The 19,059-nt window shown below is 41.3% G+C and overlaps 2 protein-coding genes across 2 annotated transcripts in view; both read right to left on the bottom strand.

Annotated features, from left to right (window-relative positions):
- Positions 1–61: 61 nt before the first annotated feature.
- Positions 62–9,728, bottom strand: LOC111971942 (SIN3-HDAC complex-associated factor). The gene is made up of 6 exons (XM_023998733.2): positions 9,571–9,728; positions 7,454–7,581; positions 6,927–7,026; positions 6,652–6,775; positions 5,956–6,106; positions 62–3,280 (listed from the first exon to the last, which is right to left on the bottom strand). Exons 2-6 carry the CDS (start codon positions 7,579–7,581, stop codon positions 2,992–2,994), a joined length of 792 nt encoding a protein of 263 aa, XP_023854501.1. The 5' UTR covers positions 9,571–9,728; the 3' UTR covers positions 62–2,991.
- A 415-nt stretch (positions 9,729–10,143) lies between these two features.
- Positions 10,144–19,059, bottom strand: part of LOC111971920 (DENN domain-containing protein 5B) — a 37,919-nt gene continuing 29,003 nt past the window's right edge. Inside the window, exons 17-21 of the mRNA XM_023998710.2 lie at positions 18,586–18,773; positions 18,219–18,301; positions 16,569–16,695; positions 16,162–16,324; positions 10,144–12,345 (exon numbers count right to left, since the gene is read on the bottom strand). Coding sequence (XP_023854478.1) covers positions 12,162–12,345; positions 16,162–16,324; positions 16,569–16,695; positions 18,219–18,301; positions 18,586–18,773 — 745 coding nt within the window. The 3' untranslated portion in view covers positions 10,144–12,161. The remainder of the gene's footprint in view (positions 12,346–16,161; positions 16,325–16,568; positions 16,696–18,218; positions 18,302–18,585; positions 18,774–19,059) is intronic.

Genomic DNA, 19,059 nt, shown 5'->3' on the forward strand with positions numbered 1-19,059 from the left:
AGGAGCATGGCACGGCTTTTGGGAATATAATAATCATGCAAAAAAACAAAACAAAAACAGACACAAAATTACTTTTATTGAAAGACTAGTAAAAAAAGAAAAAAAAAGGTACATCGTCGTGTATAAAAATACAAAATGTCTAGAGCTAACTTGGTAAATAAATGCTAGTGCATAGCTACAATACATGCATGTAGCGCTAAAGTACTAAAGCTATTTTAAGAAATGCACAATTGTAAATTGCTCTGGTGAAGAGCGTCTGCTAAATGACAAATGTAAAGCTAAATCGACTTCAATTATATTCAGGTCATATGCAACATCACAGGGCAAAGATGAGAGGAAAGTATAGTTTTAATATACATCAAAAAATGAAATTCATATTTCAACAGGCTGGATACCTGATACGGAGGTACAGGTCCAATCAAATGTTTGTTTATAACATAATAAATTACTACACGATAATGTTGATTAAAAAAAGTATTGATCCCAATATTTCACAAATACTGTTATAAGTTGTGAATTTCTGACTAGAACACTGCTTGCTTAAGATCTACATTAAAGCTAATCATATGACAGAACTACCAAACTTTGAATAAAACATCTTTAAGTTATTACAGTGAGAAACCAGACTCAGAATACAGTAATATGGGGAAAATGCTGTAATAGAAATAAATATTAAATAAATAACAGAAAACTGAACTAGAAAGCCGTCACCCTCCATTTAAATATGTACACATACATACAATCCTCCCTATGTTATGGCTCATTAAAAACAAACAGATTTTAGTGTCCTTTTTATGCCACTAATAGCCTGCAAAATAAATTGAAGTGATCAGTTTTGCATTTCAAATTGAATGAATTGAATTGTGCTTTGGTTGTTTGATATATGTATGCTAGTATATCGTGGTTGCTTAACTAACCAAGGAATGAGGAATCATATATATATATATATATATAAAAAAAACACACTATGATATGTAAACCATTTCCTCAAAACAATCAAAAAACAATACACTGTTATTGATAACAGGGGTGCAGATTTAGAATGTTGTGCTCGTGTAGAGAGAAAACACTTAGAGGGCTTGATTTCCGAGGCCACCCATACATGAAATGTATGCATGCATTACTAAGTCGTTTTGGATAAAAGTGTCTGCTAAATGGTATACATTACATTGTAAGTCTAGGATGTTGCGGTAGATACACTGTTTGTGTGTATATGTATGTATGTATGTATGTATGTATGTATGTATGTATGTATGTATGTATGTTGGTTCTTCTATACTTGTGGGGATTGAAAATCCCCAAAAGGATAGTAAAAGAACGGAAATTCTCCATCGTGGGTACATTTTCCACATCCCCATGAAGACAAAGGCTATTTTAAATTCAGGGGTTAGGTTTAGGAATACAATTAGAGTTATGGTAAGAGGTTTAGGGTTACGGTAAGGGTTAAGATAAATTGGATTTGTAATGGAAAAAAATATGTTAGGTCCCCACGAGGATAGAAGAACAAAACTTGTGTGTCTGTGTTAATTACATCATCCTGTCCCCTTACTGACAGTAAGAAAAACTCAAGTATAAAAGTTTTCCAGCCTCTAGAACTCTAGAAGGAATAGGTCATGATCTGAACTGGTCACTATTGTATTTGCTGGTGTATAATACAGCAGATGAGACAATTTAGCRAAATTTTCCCCCCTTTTAAATAAAACAATACTTTGTGACTTCGGGGCATTAGGTCTGGATAATACGAACAAGACTTCCACAAATTGTAGTTATGCTTTTAAGGCCATGCAATAGCTTATTAGACTTATGCATCTGATCTACTGATATTTTGGATGAGAGGGGTTATTTTCTTCGGCATTCATGCAAAACTCACTGTGTTGCTTCTCTTCATTTTGAAAGACTAAGGCCTCCATTAACATATAATAAGCAGGAGAAAACTCACAAACTTGCACTAACTATTATGTCTCAAAAAGGGACATTGCACAATTTTCAACTTCATATTCATCATCTCCAGCGCCACCTCAACAAATGCGAAAAAAGCGCACTTCGATGTTGTGTAGTCATAAAGATAGAGGCAGAGTAAGAAAAGGGTTTCTGATGACATAATCCAGAAACACTTTTGACATGATCAGGTAGTTAGTTTCCTAATCTTTGCCTGCTCATAGTTGTTGTTTTTTTTAAATCACGATGTCAAACGTTTTTCATCCGGAATCCATTTTCTTTTACATCATCTGGTGTGCATCCTTTAGACTACAAAACATAGATAACTGCCGTTTTTAAACATGTTGATGTTGGGGTGATGCTGGAGATAATAAATATCAAGTTGAACCTTTTTGAAATGTCCCTTTAATATCATCCCTTAGTACCAACACTGACAAAACACTGGCGCTGCCTTCCCTCACTAAATTAAGGCTGGTGTATTGGCTGTTGGTGGTGTATTGGCTGTTGGTGTTGTGAATAGGCCTTTCTCAATCGAGGCCTATATATAAATATATACAGGCCCATATAAAGAATCAATAAAAAAAATGGTATAAATGCAAATGTGTTTCAGTATAATACAAGTGCTACTGTACGACTGTAACCTGTAAAAGGTATGCTGGTGATCAGTCAGAGCTACAGCATTTCATGTCAAGGAGAAAAACACACCAAGAAAGGTGTTCGAACATTTGGGTCATATTCATTAGGAACCTAACAGAAGAAAATAGATTGCAACACGTAGGTACTACATAACTTGCCCAATAAGAAAAGCTCATTTTCCGTTGCATAACCGGCCTAATGAACATGAACCCAGGACAAGGAGAATACCAAGTACAAGACCTGATGGCTCAGTCATTCCACAAGTTACCAAATTAACAAAATTTTAAAAAAAAAGTAAAAATGGGTTTCAGCTGCTCGTTGACTGAAGGAAATCCGACCTAACTCATTTTTGTAAGCGCTTGTAAACCAGGAGCACTCCCAAGGTTTCCTCAAAGATGCACACACTGTGGTGCAGTGTCACCAGTCTCCCTCCTCAACCTCCTCCCCCTCCTCTAMGGTCTGAGGTGTTGTCATGGTGACCTGTAGCTGAGGAGTCTCTAAGCTCTTCTGGCTGTTTGACCTCTTCACCTCCTCTTCCTCCTCCGTCACTTCTACCACCTCCACCTCTTCTTCCTCGTACCCTTCCTCCTCCTCCTCCAGCTCCTGCCGCTGCCGTTTCTTGCGGCAGCAGGGCTTGAAGAGGTGGGGGTCGATGAGCACCTCCCCAAACCGGCCCTTGTAGATGATCCCACAACACACCCTCTGCCTAGAGGAGGATCAAAGGAGCATGGGATTATTCCTGTGATACTGACAGTACATCCAACCATGCGAGATACAGACAATTATTGTTACAGACACTAATGCATGTGCGCATATAAAATACAAAATAAACTCTCCTTCGATGGCTCATCTTTCTTTCTTTCTCTTTCATTCATTCTTTCCCCTCTTTTATCTAACTACCAGAGCAGTGGTGAGGCTGCGCATCTGGTGAAAATTAACAAGGAAGCTTCAAGGCTGGAGATTACAGATGCAGTGTTCTGTTAGGAGGCTCATGAGCTCACCACACACACCACTGCATTGTGTGAAGTTTATTGTTTTTAAATAAACTGGGAAAGACTGGCCACACACATACAGGCCATAAAGGATAATGAATTCATGATGTACCACCTTATTGACTGAAGACTGTATGAAACTGTATGAGTGTTATCAGACATGGGGGACACAGGAAACAAGTTAGTCACTCAGATACAACCTATGGACACATTCTTCCTGTTTATCATCGTTCTCAGAGGAATAAATCCACTTCAAAACACTTGTGACCATGGATATGGGAGGCTGCATATGGATCAGAAAACTTACCACATTTGTTCCGCACTAAATCAATACAAACACTGACTAAATAAGTACAGAAAATCTACCAGAACAAAAAATATATATATTTTAAGGGAAAATGTATTAAATGAAACATTTGGACAAGGCAGTCATGAACATTCTACATCTCAAACAGAGTTTGCAGGACAGAAAGGGACGTTTTTCCCCAGACCCAGATTAAGCCTCGACTTCATATACCCCATTCTGTGTTTCCAAACATTGCCGCACAAGGGTGATGCGCACAAATTGGTGGTAGAACACGGGGAAGTTGTTATAGAATGCCAGCAAAAAAAAGCCTATATTTACATGTTGCTTATGAGTACATTTCACTCTACTTTTGGATTATAATTGGATTKTAAGGCTCGTATGAATGTCCTGCTTAATATACTGTTTGTGTCATCATCGCAAATAAACTGCATTATACTTTTAAAAAATAGTTCAACTTCAACCAGTAAAATGGCTCTTTGGCTAGCTTTTGCAACAGCCTATGTCAATAAGCGTTAGCATTCTAGCTAACAACTGCTGCATCCAAAATAGTTCTTTTGCAAAGTTCACAGACAAATATAATCTTAGCAACTGGTCAAGCAAGAATCGAAACATCATTGTAGCGTATGAGAACCTAAAAAAGTGATTTTGTTTAGAAGTAATAAAAATGTAAATCTAGGCTGTTGAAAATGCGCAGATGGCGATGGCTTTCTTACTGAAGCAAAGAGTCGCRCACAGCTGTGAGTGACGTCAGTGTGGCGTGTACTGGAAAGGGGTCGGTTGCACTTTCAATGGATATTTTCAGCCCCGGACAAGGTTTAAACTGTGTCCCGGGAAACTGGCCCATACTGTCTATCAGGGCATGTATACTGAACAAAAATATAAAACGCAAATTGCAACAATTTCAAAGATTTTACTGAGTTACAGTTCATATAAGGAAAACATTCAATTGAAATAAATTCATTAGGCCCTAATCTATGGATTTCACATGACTGGGAATACATATATGCATCTGGAGGTCAGATACCTTAAAAAAAAACAGTAGGGCGTGGATCAGAAAACCAGTCCGTATCTGGTATGAGCACCATTTACCTCATGCGACATCTCGCGACATCTCCTTCGCATATAATTGATCAGGCTGTTGATTGTGACCTGTGGAATGTTGTCCCACTCCTCTTCAATGGCTGTGCAATGATGCTGTATATTGTCGAGRAGAGGAACATTCTGTCGTACACTTCAATCCAGAGCATTCCAAACATGCTCAATGGGTGACTGGTGAATATGCAGGACATTGAAGAACTGGGAGATTTTCAGCTCCCAGGAATTGTGTACAGATCCTTGCGACATGGGGCCGTGCATTATCATTCTGAAACATGAGGTGATAGCGGCTGATGAATGGCACGACAATGGGCCTCAGGATTTTGTTGTGGTATCTCTGTGTATTCAAATTTCCATTGATAAATGCAATTGTTTTCTTTGTCCGTAGCTTGTGCCTGCCCATACCATAACTCCACTGCCACCATGGGTCACTCTGTTCACAATGTTGACATSAGCAAACCGCTCACCCTCACGACTCCATACACATGGTCTACGGTTGTGAGGCCGGTTGGACATACTTACAGATTCTCTAAAACGACGTTGGAGGCAGTTTATGGTTGAGAAATGAACATTCAATTCTCTGGCAACAGCTTTGGTGAACATTCCTGCAGTCAGCATGCCAATTGCACGCTCCCTCAAAACTTGAGACATCTGTGGCACTGTGTTGTGTGACAAAACTGCACATTTTAGAGTGGCCTTTTATTGTCCCCAGGACAAGGTGCACATATGTAATGACCATGCTGTTTAATCAGCTTCTTGATATGCCACACTTGTAAGGTGGATGGATTATCTCGACAAAGCAGAAATGCTCACTAATAGGGATGTAAACAAATTTCTACACAAAATTTGAGAGAAATTAGCTTTTTGTGCGTATGGAACATTTATGGGATCTTTTATTTCAGCYTATGAAACATGGGATCAACACTTTGCATGTTGGGTTTATATTTCTGTTCRGTGTAGTTTACTGGGAAGATCCTCCAGCCTTACCTCTTCCAGTAAGTGAGGTCCAGGAAGGAGAAGACAGGGGAACGGCTGGAGCCAGGGGAGAGTTCTGTGTCGGTGCCCTCATCTGAGGGGTTGCTGTAGCTGGGAGACTGGGCCGGCGAGGCACTGGACGTGGTGCTGTGGGCATCAGAGTCTGGAGAGGGGGTAGAACCATAGATGAAGTAAGCTATACTGTAGTGTACATTATTTGGTAGAACGCAGCAGGGGTATGTTCAGAGTGGGAATGTCATACAAAGTTTGAAACATCTCATCCGCCAGAATATTTACATAATAATTAGGTGGGTGCTTATATTTGTCCTATACAAGCGTGTATAATACACATGTGTGAATTGAAAATGTGTTATTTTGCATATCCCAACTCCCCCTGAGACACCCTCGGAAAGTGGGTCCACGGCCAGCCGTTATCAATGGCGACACTGGAGCAATTAGGGTTAATTGCCTTGTCAGCTCAGGGATTCGAAATAGCAACCTTTCGGTTACTGGCCCAATGCTCTAACCGCTAGGCTACCTGCGGTTAGGCTACAATACAAGGATACTCGTGAAATGAAAAAAATGTTGCCTGCCTCTGTGYCTCAATACCTGAAAAGCACAGAGATTTGGTCCTTATGGTTGCATTGATCTATTATTGAAGTGGTCAAACCCCATTATGTTTATGGTTGCATTGTGAACAGGACGTACTGTTTCTCTTCAGCTCTTTCTGCAGTCGGCTGATCTGGCTTGGCCTGGCTCTCTTGGAGAGGGACTTCAGCTTCTTTGGCCTGGAAGACATCTTTAGGCTGGGGCCTCCTCGGGCATCAACCACCTAAGATAAGAGAGGAGGGGAGAGAAGAAGAGTAGAGGGGGATAAGAAAGAAAAGGAGATAGGAGCTCCTCCCCTCTTTTTGGTGTTATTCATAACCATTTTCAACAGACAGGTGAGTGGTGAAGAGGAGATCAAGACATGTGGAGCTTACATGATTCCAGCTTTTCTTAGACCCCACTGGGAGTATCTTCCATCGTTTCACAAGGAGTACACAGGCATTGCAGATTTCACCAGACCGAGTTTCACACAATCTACATGAGGGGAAAACATGTGAAATATGGGTTAAGCAGGGCAATGTGAACAACGTTAATATTATGGTTCCTAATGTCATTACATTTCGGTTACCATGACATATTTTATTTTAATTCAAACCATTTTAGATGAATTCACATGTAGTTGTCAACTCATAGGGACAATGTTTTGTAATTGTGAGAGTGTGTGCTTGGGATGCAGCAATGTCGCTATATTACACCTGTTTCCTGCATAGTGGTACGTAATTTACGCACCACACGCAATGGAAACAGAACTGAATGTGTGGCATTTCATTGACTCCGCTCCGTTATTTAAAAAAAAAAAACTATATTTTGTACAATGCCTGCAGCAGACTACAGTCATTCTATTTTTACAACGTGGAAACACACTATAAAGCCGCGGTAATTGTCAGAAATTCTTGCTTACCCGAAACAGCTCGTGAAGTCCTTCTCGTACCGCTTGCTATCCGTGAAGCGCGAGCTGGAGGACTTAGCGCGGCAGATGCAACAGCCGTCTAAACTCCGGTACATCTTCGGCTTGTGAAAGCCAAACATCTGTTTTCGGAAACAAAAAAGCAAAGGCAATTTGCAGTTTATTAAAATGAGAAAAAAAAAATGCAAAAATCATAATGAAAAGGATTGGCCTATATCAGGCGATGGTTAGCCTACATGCCTGTTACATTTTGGGGATATATATATTCCCTATTAATGGTTTATTCAAACATTATGCAAAATATTCAGCCTGTGTACCAACCAGCGGAACAACAGGCTAACATTTCAACGTGTTTCTATATGGAGATGGTTGATATAGCTGACTTGCAATATTTGTTAGACGGTTCGCGCAATAAAGCGCGCTAGATGAAAGTGAGCGCCATACTCTGACCCAAATGGGACTGAATATAGGTCAGCTGTTTGCACGTCAGACAGATAATGTCCCCCTGCCGCCGCGCTCTTATCGCCCTCTGAGATTTGCATAGTTTACGCACCGATATGGCAAAATATAACATATCATTAGCTAGGACAAACCTGTAAACTCTGGTTTTGATGCTAAAGGACAGACCCGCCTGCCCAGTGAATGAAAGAGGCTAATGTGATGAGACCTGCTTGTGTGAATACCTCGTGGTGCAATAAAAAAAAAAAATTTTAAACATGGGGGCATGGTTTAATTCTAATCGACATTTAAAAGTAGATGTTATCTTATGTTGCCATGCAAACCCTATCACTAAGCACATGGAGGCCTTCAAAATAATCATGCGGCAAAACCGTGAGCCGCGCCCCCCATGCTACTTGTTTTGCCATCTAAGCGGCAGTCCTTCGGGTCTCTTGACAATGCAGTGGTACAACCACAGACAGTAGCAGGATAATACAGTAGGCCTATGTGCGGTAACTCTACATGGCAACACACTTCAAAGGTGAGGAAGGGGGAATGAGGGCGTGGTGTGATGCGCTATCATGTGCGAAATATTTCGAATTTTAAAGTTGTAAAACTGACTTAACATCGTTAAATCATTAAAACTGACTGTGTTTAAAAACTAAAAACTCGTCGTTCATGATAAAAAAAGAGAACCTTTCCACCGAGGAAAGACTATTGTAAATCGATACGTTCACCGCCCACTTTCGCCAGGAAGCATGGCACACGAGCAGCCTCATGCGCACCCATTTTAAACGGAACCTTTCAACTCGTCGTCGGTCGTCTACCAGTCCGTAAACTCGATTGTCGATGACACAACCGCATTATCAAACTTATTTCAGAAAACGGACATATTCCTCTCTAAAACGATACAACCATGCATTGGAACAGTCTTGTAATATGATCTTTATCCTTTGTTATTTAAGCGATGCCGCGTCACTGGCCAGTGCACCTCCAAACACGCAYCAAGTTCAACGCTTCGGTTTTTAACAGTGACAACGTACTTCAATGTTATCGAATTGTGGTTTAACCTTGCCATCATTTGGTTAGGCTACTACTTGTTTTGTCGTGATAGATGCATCCATGAATGTGTTGACACACGGAGTAATCGCGTATAAACTCATCTCGGGTGGGCGTGATGGGAGCTCGAACTTGGGCATTAGTTACATCAGTATACTATGCAGTCATTAATCACAAACGGAACATGCATATTTCAACATTGCAAACTTAAAAATGGAGTTAGAAGCTATGAATTCACCTATTCAAAATCACAATTAAAACGAATTAATCATCAAGACACCATACAATAATGTACAAGGCATAGAGCTAGAAATCAAGAGGATACAATGCGTTTAGGGCCAAATCTGCATTAAACATTGTTGCAATCGTATCTCCAATTATTATTTCAATTTAAACTAGCCTATAAAAAAAAAGTGGTAAAATAGTAGGCATATGGTAGCCTTATTAATGCTTAATTCTAACGGTGACATCGATGTTAATTGTTCTCCTTCTCAAGTGGACAACAACTCGAGCTTACTTGTTTTGAATCATAGCCTACAATAGCCAAGCAAACAGACACCAAAAGCTTGCACAGTTTGAGTAGCTTATTGAACAATAGCCAACACAATTCTTACCTTGATGCAAATCGAACGTAGTTGATACAAAGTAATAACCTTGAACACGCGTCGTTACAATGTAATTACTCTCACAATTCACCAGCATCAGTAACCAGCTCTCTGTTGTTGACGTCTCGCTGGTTGTGTCTGGGACTGGGGAGTTGTGGACTCACTGCGCGTGCGCTCCATCAACGCCTCCATTTTCTGATTTTCTTCAATCAACCCAATTTGCATAAACGGCTGACGTTTCAGTGCGTCTGCGGTCTACTGGCCTTATAAGGATGGGAACATTGCGCGGGAAGAGGGGGCTCGTCTCTCGTTGCTATGGCACAGTGGAGAACGTAAGCAAAGAGGCGGAGCCAATCGTTTTACTATGGAATGCCAGATGGCTTGTGCAATTATGATCGTCAAAGTTAAAGCCATTTTGCGACAGTAAAGGCCAACTAGGCCTAATGTATGCCCAAACAAACATGATTTTTAAACAAATTATATAACCAACCATTGCGCGCGCACGCCACCTTTGCATCAAATGATAGGTCCTATCGTTGCCTACAGTTGTGAGAATTGTCACCCGACAAAACAAAAAGTCAGTTTTATATCTTAGCAGAGACTTTAATCTTTAACACAATTCATTAAATGTTGAAAATAATAGATTAGTACTTAGCCTAATATCAATTTTCAAATAATAATAAGCTAGAGACTTCATCATTGCGGGTTTGACAAAAAGGATAGTGCAGGAGATGACATTTTCCATCTTATCAACAAAAAAGCTAAACGTAATATCAATATAATATCAAGCTTGTTTTCGAAGAAAAACCTCAATGTTTTGACCAAGCAATTACAATTAAATAAGCAACATGACATTTAGAAAACAAAATGCAATTTTCTGTCAACAGAAATGTAGACAAATGGAGGGGGGGTTCTCTCTATCAACTGAAAAGTCTATGGTAACATTGTATGACYGAAGGACAACTTCTTACAAAGTAACGTTCAAATAGTCACAATATAAAAAAAACGTTACATTTTAAATTGACAAAAGACCATTTTCAATATTTCAAACCAATATTTTCTATATTTTTGTCAGCAAAGCCAGAATGATCCTGTAGGAGGCAACAAGTCTATAGAACGATAAACAGACAGGCCTACAGAAACAGGCCTACGAGTCAGGGAACATTGAGAAGAGTCGTGGTGCTAGGGCTTCAGTCAGTCAAAGAAAACCTCTGATGTACAGGACCAGGCAACTGCTGCACAGACAATTTCAACAGAGTTTTTACATCAACATTCATGAAAGGCATTCATAAACTATTAATAAAGTATTTTTAAGCATTACATTTTATAAGCATTTTATAACATTTATAGTTTATAAAGCATTTATGATGGTTCATTCAGGAAAGTTATTATCAAGTGTTGGCGAACAAAAATCTACACCAGTTTGAGCAGAGTAACTATCCTTAATCTCCAGAATTTTTTAGTTTAGAAATAATCCATTCAATGTCCATACCATAATAATACAGACAATCGGGCAGCAGAATAACTGTAGCTAGAGACTGCATCACTGAGAGGAAAAACATTGGGTGTATTCATTAGGGCACACCGGTGTGAACCATAGCAAAAATGTTTTGCAACGATAACGAGCGTTCAGTTTAGTCCCTCCTCGTTTCGGGCTGTTTGGTCCATAGTGAATACACCCCTGATATGGCCATGCATGTCAGGTTTATATGCCAAGGGCAAGCATAACAGCAATATGACTTGTGTTAAGTAGGGGCAGGACAGGTAGGTGGAGTCAAAGTTCATCACAACTCTTTTCTCCCTTGCCCTTCACAGTGTGAGCTGAGACATCAAAGCTGGTTGGTTAAGGGAATCACTCCGCCTCACTCTAAGAGACAGATCACAGTGTAAATGAGGAAAATAAGAAATGCAACACTGTTTCCTGTACGTACGTAGGGATGCAACTTTCGTTTTAGAACTGAGGGCGACAGTTATATATATTTATCCATTCGTATAAACACTCCAAACAGCCAACTCGATTGCTCGGAGGCGTCCGCATGGTCCTAAAGCACACCGTTGCCTCGTTTTGTATCACATTCCAATAAAATTCGAGGGGTCGAAAATGAAAGTTGTATGTATGTATGTCTGTCATTGTAACTTCAATGGATATGACATATGCATCAGCAAATGAGGCAATAGGCCTGCTGTGGCAATATAATAGGCCTGCAGAAGCTGCCAGGTCAGTGGTTTGTCTTTGGTGTTCCATCCCCTCCTAGATTCACATCAGCAAAAAGGTCTCCCATTGTCACTTCCTCTCTTGTCGTGAGAGTTCAGCTGTCCAGTTCTGACCAGGCAGGCGCTGCTGGCTGCGTCTCAATTGTCTAAAGTGATTTCCAGTCCTCGTGTCCTCTCCCTCACTAGATCTGACAGGATTGAAGTGATGATCCAATGATGGGCTTGTGTCACACTTCTTACCTGTCATGATCGGTGCGGAACCGAAGGAGAGGACACATGGAGAGGCAGTCACGACACTATTGAGGCCCAGCCACCCTGTGTGCGTTGCGCAGTCTGTGGATGGGGGTTAAAACGCCATTTCACCAATGTCCTCAGCGGCGGTGAGGTTAGAGGTCCACCCCCTTGACCAGGGCGGTCTCCAGGGCGATGGGGAACTCGTGGAGGGTGTGGAGGACACGGGAGAGAGTGTGGACGGCGGCACGATCCCGGACCAGGGCTGACTTCTCGTATTGAACAGCCGCCAGGTGGCACTGGGCCAATAGGTGGAGCCACTGGGGCAGCAGCCGGTCCCTGCCAACACACAGGGTTAAAGGTCAAATCCTTTTCTCCACAGGTCTGTTCAGGATGGAGCAACACTACATAACATTCAAGCAAAAATGCATTGTGTAGAACAAAAGTGATTTGCATTTATGCTATAATGGTTAAGGTCTGGAATTGGGGCTCGGAAACCAACTTGTCCCTGGAGCTGTTGACTAGGTTCTCATAGATGCAAGTTTGCATTTTATTTAAAATTCAACAAAAGTAAATTGAGTCAGCACATTCTTTGTAGGTTTAATTTGATGATTCTTCCAGTAGTGGTCAGTTTCTAGCTAGCTAGGTAGGTAGTCTGTCTCAGGAAAATGTAGATGCAATATATACAAGACTAGATCGTAATAAAGCCACGTTTTCAAAAGCAAGCTCCAAGGTGTACCAAAGCACCTGAGACCACTTACTTCAAATTATGTGTTGTTTTTAGTTTATTTTAATGAATTAATTGCATTTATAAACTGGGTGGTAAGAGCCCTGAATGCTGATTGGCTGACAGCTGTGGTATATCAAACCGTATACCACGGTTATGACAAAACATTTATTTTTATTTTTACTGCTCTAATTACATTCGTAACCAGTTTATAATAGCAATAAGGAACCTCTGGGGTTTGTGGTATATGGCCAATATACTACGGCTAAGGGCTGTGTCCAGGCACTCTGCGTTGCGCATACGAACAGCACTTAGCCATGGTATATTGGCCATAAACCACACTCCCTCGGGCCTTATTGCTTAATTATATATCGCCTTTCATTAGGCCTCAAATGCATGAAATGGAATGAGGAAAATGTATCAAGTTTAGACCATATACACCCATTAACAAACCAGATGAATTGTCATTGTATATAAAACTATTATTAGTTACGTTTGATTTTATAGCCCGTTACTTAGAAATGATTACTTATTAAAAACAATTGCCTAATAATTGAATAGTTATTACATTTCAGTTTCTTTGAAATTCATTGACACGAAAGTCAATATGTACCATTTGGTAACAGGTTGTTTACCAATTGTGTTGAATTCTTTGGGAGGTAGGTACCAGAAGGTATCTTGTTTCCACATAGTTTCTTAGTTAACTACCAGGTAGGTACCAGCTTGAACAAGGCATTACCCAGTTATTCAGCCAGCTATGTATCCTACATTACACTGGAGGCTCCTCAGAGGTGGAAGGAGAGGACCATCCTCATCAGTGAATTTCATAAACAAAWAAATTGTGAAACATTAAAAAAAAAGAGGGTATCCTTTTCAGATAAAACTATACTAAATATAGTCACGTCACCAAATTATTTATTAAAATACACTGTTTTGCAATGAAGGTCTACAGTAGCCTCAACAGCACTCTGTAGGGTAGCACCATGGTGTAGCCGGAGGGCAGCTAGCTTCCGTCCTCCTCTGGGTACATTGACTTCAATACAAAACCTAGGAGGATCATGGTTCTCACTCCCTTCCATAGACATACACAGTAATGTTAACTTCCGGAGGACGTCCTCCAACCTATCAGAGCTCTTGCAGCATGAACTGACATGTTGTCCATCCAATCAAAGGATCAGAGAATGAATCTAGTACTGAGAGCATAATCTACAGATAGCTAGCACTGCATAACATGTGGTGAGTAGTTGACTCCGAGACAGAAAGACAATAGTTTAACAGTTTAACAAATGTATTTCCTCTAAAATGAAGAAGCAAGAGATTGATATGTACACACACACAAAAGTTTGGACACACCTACTCATTCCAGGGTTTCTTTATTTTTACTATTTTCTACATTGTAGAATAATAGTGAAGACATCAAAACTATGAACACATATGGAATCATGTGTTCAACAAATCAAAATATATTTTATATGAGATTCTTCAAAGTAGCCACCCTTTGCCTTGATGACAGCTTTGCACAATGTTGGCATTCTCTCAACCAGCTTCACCTGGAATGCTTTTCAAGTCTTGAAGGAGTTCCCACTTATGTTGACTGCTTTTCCTTCACTCTGCAGTTCAACTCATCCCAATTGGGTTGAGGTTGGGTGATTGTGGAGGCCAGGTCATCTGAGGCAGCACTCCATCACTGTCCTTCTTGGCCAAATAGCCCTGACACAGCCTGGAGATGTTGGGTCATTGTCCTGTTGAAAAGCAAATGATCGTCCCACTAAGCGCAAACCAGATGGGATGGCATATCGCTGCAGAATGCTGTGGTAGACATACTGGTTAAATACTGGCGGTCCTCATGAGAGACAGTTTGATGGTTTAAGCTGGTTGAGAGAATTCCAAGAATGTGCAAAGCTGTTATCAAGGCAACGGGTGGCTACGTTAAAGAATCTCAAATACAAAATATATTTTGATTTGTTGAACACTTTTTTGGTTACTACATGATTCCATGTGTTATTTCATAGTTTTGATGTCTGATTCTACAATGTAGAAAATAATAAAAAATAAAGAAAAACCCTGGAATGAGTAGGTGTGTCTAAACTTTTGACTGGTACTGTATACATTTCATATTTGTTTTCTTCTTCCACTTACTTAGCTAGCGAATGCGGCTAACTAGTTTAGCCTACTCAAACAAAGAGTGATGCTATGTTACCTAGCTGGCTATGACTATCCAACACACAAACACTTCCAAGGTAAGCTTTACATTTTTTTTGCCAGCAGGGCCTGCTGGTGTAACTGCTAGTTAACTGTACTGCATGACTGTAGCAAGTTTACTCACGCATTAGTTCTATTAGCTGTGTTGACTATGACGTTACTTAGGCTAATATGGTGACAACGATGTAGGATGTGTGTAGCGGTTATGGTTTGGCTTGGAAAGGTTTTTTGGCCTGGTCTCATACAGCTGATGTGTTGTGCATTGAAATCCACAAGCAAAGGGAAAAATGTGAGAGGAGAGTGCATAGATGCGAGAAGGAATACAACGTGGCTGCTATGAAAGTGAAATGTGTTTACGTATGATATGGGGTCTTTTCATTCTGCCGATTCCGTTGAAAAGCGTTTCTTAAAAAGCGAAGCAATAGAAACTCTTGTTTGCAACAGTGGGACTAATGATTACACCCTAGATCAGAGATGCAGGCAAGAGTGTGCAAAGCGGTATTGAATGTCACCATCTGTGCATGTGTCACTGTCGGTCACCTCAAATTTCTCTCGACCTGTGTGCAGCTACTTTCATTCATAGGCTAGGTTGTAGCAACCTCATGATGGGTATAGGGAAAATGTCAATGTTACATTGGAATGGAATTTGAATGACAGCCATCCAATATGCTGTAACAGAAATAACGCCATGCTCATAATGTTTTTATTTTAAAGTCCTCCCTCATCTTAAAGCGGCACCGACCGCCACTGTTTTGCCCACCACAACGCTGCAGGCCTGCAGCAGCCCAAATTCCTGGCTGAAATAACAGTGTGTGATGTAAATGGGTCAGGTCTATGACTGAGGCATTGGAGACCAGTCCTGCTGCAGGCCACTGCTGCTGCGGAGTGCTCAGAGGGGCTACAGGGAAAGGGAAAGTGTGTCACTCGGGACTGATCAAATTAACCACCAGAATGGTGACGTTCACATTTTTCATTAGAGGGCCCTGTTAGAATGCATCTGTCATGTCATACTTGCACAGTCTTACACAACTGGGGTCTATTCAGAAAGATGCAACGTTCAGTACGTGAAGATAGAAATAAGATGTATAGAGCTGGAATTATTCCCTATTCTGCATGACAGAAAGTCATATCTGTTCTACAAAATATGTTCTGTGACATGTTAGATCCCCTTGGCCCTACCATCTCCCTTTCCATTGCCGTTTGAACTTTCAACTTTGGCCTCTCACCTGACTCCCAGGCAGACCAGCAGCTGGAACTTGCCCTCCTTTCCGATGTTCCGTGGCGAAGCGTTGATGGCGTTGGCATAGTGACACAGCGAGTCACATAGTTCTGTTGACTCCCGCAGGTCACCCATCTGATCCGCAGTCTCCATGGAAACCACCACTTTCTCTGTGTGTGTTTGTGTGTAGGTAAAACAGAAGGACAGGGACCATGGAAATAGAGTGACTAATCATACACTAGAAATTCCATTTCTATGACAAGATGATGCCGTTTACTGGGGGTACTAGGTGAATCACGCTGTGCGGCACTAACACACTGAATAATGAAACATTTAACTTGTCAAATTAGCCACTAGATGGATACAAATGACATTACTACACAACACATATTCTGTGCCCACACACACACTTACCCACAAAGTCCCATATGAACACACTCCTTTGAAATAGGCGCGAGGACTTAAAGCCGTGGAGGAGGAACTGTTCCAGGGAGCGCACCAGCCCCCCCTCTCCACAGAGCAGAGCAGTCAGGTTCCCCCTCTGAAAGGAGAGGAGACAAGAGGAGAGGTTCAATGAGTCGCTAACTTGTAGAATATGGTTCTGGTTATACAGTTACAATGGTAGTTTAAAGAACGACTGAATAAAAAATTATAATAAACACGGCCTGTGGCATCGATACGAGTCAGAAACATTTATTCTAGTGTCAAAATTGACTACAAATAAATAAAATAAATGGTAAATATGATAATTTTGGTCATAAAGCCAGGTCTCTTCCAAAACTGAGATTTGAGAGATTATTAGGGGGGGAAAGGGTATGTCACGGAATGAAGGGTACGTAACAGTTTTCCTTCGGTTGGGTGATCGTCAATTCAGAGCACATCTGCACAAGACACATTCGTAATTCCCAGGAAACTGACCATGGTAAATTTGGTTTGACTTTGGATATCCCTATTGGGCTAGTTAGGGGCAATCAGTTGTCCCATTTATGTTGTGTAATATATTGACAGTCCCACATWTAGGCCATCCAAAGTCAAACCAATTTTGCCATGGTTGCACATCCGCCAGCTGAAGCCAATTGGCCATCTTGCTAGCTAGCCTACTTCCAGACACAAGCCCTGGTTAGACTGTTTCAAGTTATCTAGAAGGGTGAGTGACTAACTGTATACTGTTTTTGCTGAGTGAATATACAAATGCTTCCCACGTGTGAACACACACACACACCCCCCAAAGCCCGCCTTCAAGACCCAAATCTCATTCTCAGTTGTATTTCCTAATGATGATTGAAAGCGAGGCTAAATCAGTAAGTTCAGCCCCCCTTTAAAGATGCTACATCCCTTTTTAAGCTGGACACAGCAGAACCCYCAGACTGCGGAAGCAATCCCTCTGAAGTTTCTTCAGAAACCTTCCATCCACATTCATTCAGTCGTCCTTACAAATTAAGCATTATTGTCTTGCCTACAGTGTTGTACAATTGTTGGACTGCAGTGTGGAGGAGTTGAATTATGGTTGCCAAGGTGACAAACCTAAGCCCAGGGCGATATTATCTAGTACATTTCCAGAGAAGGCCCTCAAAGCAACACGATTCAGCTTTCCCTCCAGGTTCCAACAGTCTAAGATGAAATTAAAAACCAAATTCAAAAGCACATGCTGTGACAGAATCTCCCAAAGCAGTGAGTGGTTTCTGGGAAGCTCTTATACATAATAATATCATTTCATGGATTTGAAGGCCCCCCCCCCCCAATTTTCTTTAATTTACAATTCACTGAGGGGCTATGTGAATCTTCATGGCGCCTCTGCTACGCCTTTTAAAAGGAACGGTCAGAACAGGCTTTTAAAGGGGAGGTCAGGGCAGGCCATAGACTAGAGAAAAAAAACTCAGTCTGCCTTTAAACTATGGGAGATTCTGCCTTGCAGAGTGAAGGTCGTGAATCGTGCTGATGATAACCTCTAGACACACAGAGACTCATAGATCCAGACACAAACAGCAGCAGACAAAGGCTGAGAGGCTAAAGTCTCCTCTGCTACCTCTATTTCCTGTGTTTGGAATCTCTCACACAGCCTACCTCCTGCTCTGCTTTGTGGAAGTGCTTGACAAGGTTGTTCACTGCCTCCCTCGTATCCTCCTGCACCTGGACAGAGGAGAGCTCTGAATGGAGTAGAGAGATGGCAGGAAGGTGGGAGGGAGAGAGGAATTTAGACAATGGCATGAAAGACGATAAGGGGAGAAAAGATGGAACATTAAAAGTAAAGTATAGCAATGAATTACAGAAAATGTACATGACCATAGGAAAGATAAGATATTACGCTTAATGGTTAATATAAAAAGTGTAATCTGTTTTTTTACTTTCCCCTTCATAAAATTCCAGGTAAAAACTGTTACCAGGTATAGATGCTCAGTAAATCTGACCCTCAGTGTGTGTCCATACATACTGTTGCTGCGGCCCAGMGACCCCAGACTCCCCGTGCGTCCGCTCTGTGGGGGCGAGCCTTGCTCTGGGGGAGTCCCCGTCGACCTCCCAGAATCCTCCTCTCCTCCGGGCGACACCAGCTGACCAATCAGCACCCTCTCCAGGCTTCCGTCGCCCACACCCTTCCCCAGCCAGCGGCCGCACGGGAACCTAGGAGGAGAGCGCAGGTAGAGAGATAAGGGGGTGAGAGGATACATGTGAAACAGGGGCAAATGAGCAGTCCATTTTAAATGTGTTAATTCAGAATTTTGAGGCAGGATCACGTTCATTAGGGACCAAAGAGAAGGACAACCTGGGCTTGTCTAATCCGAAACACAAATGTTCCTTTCCTGTTGGTGTTAAAGTCGTTTTCCGTTGTGTGTCCTAATAGACACAACTTGTGTGCACACAGAAATTAGAGCAACACTAACTAACTTGGTCAACAACAACAAAAGTG

Source organism: Salvelinus sp. IW2-2015, linkage group LG13, assembly GCF_002910315.2.
Source record: "Salvelinus sp. IW2-2015 linkage group LG13, ASM291031v2, whole genome shotgun sequence".
Taxonomy (NCBI): domain Eukaryota; kingdom Metazoa; phylum Chordata; class Actinopteri; order Salmoniformes; family Salmonidae; genus Salvelinus; species Salvelinus sp. IW2-2015.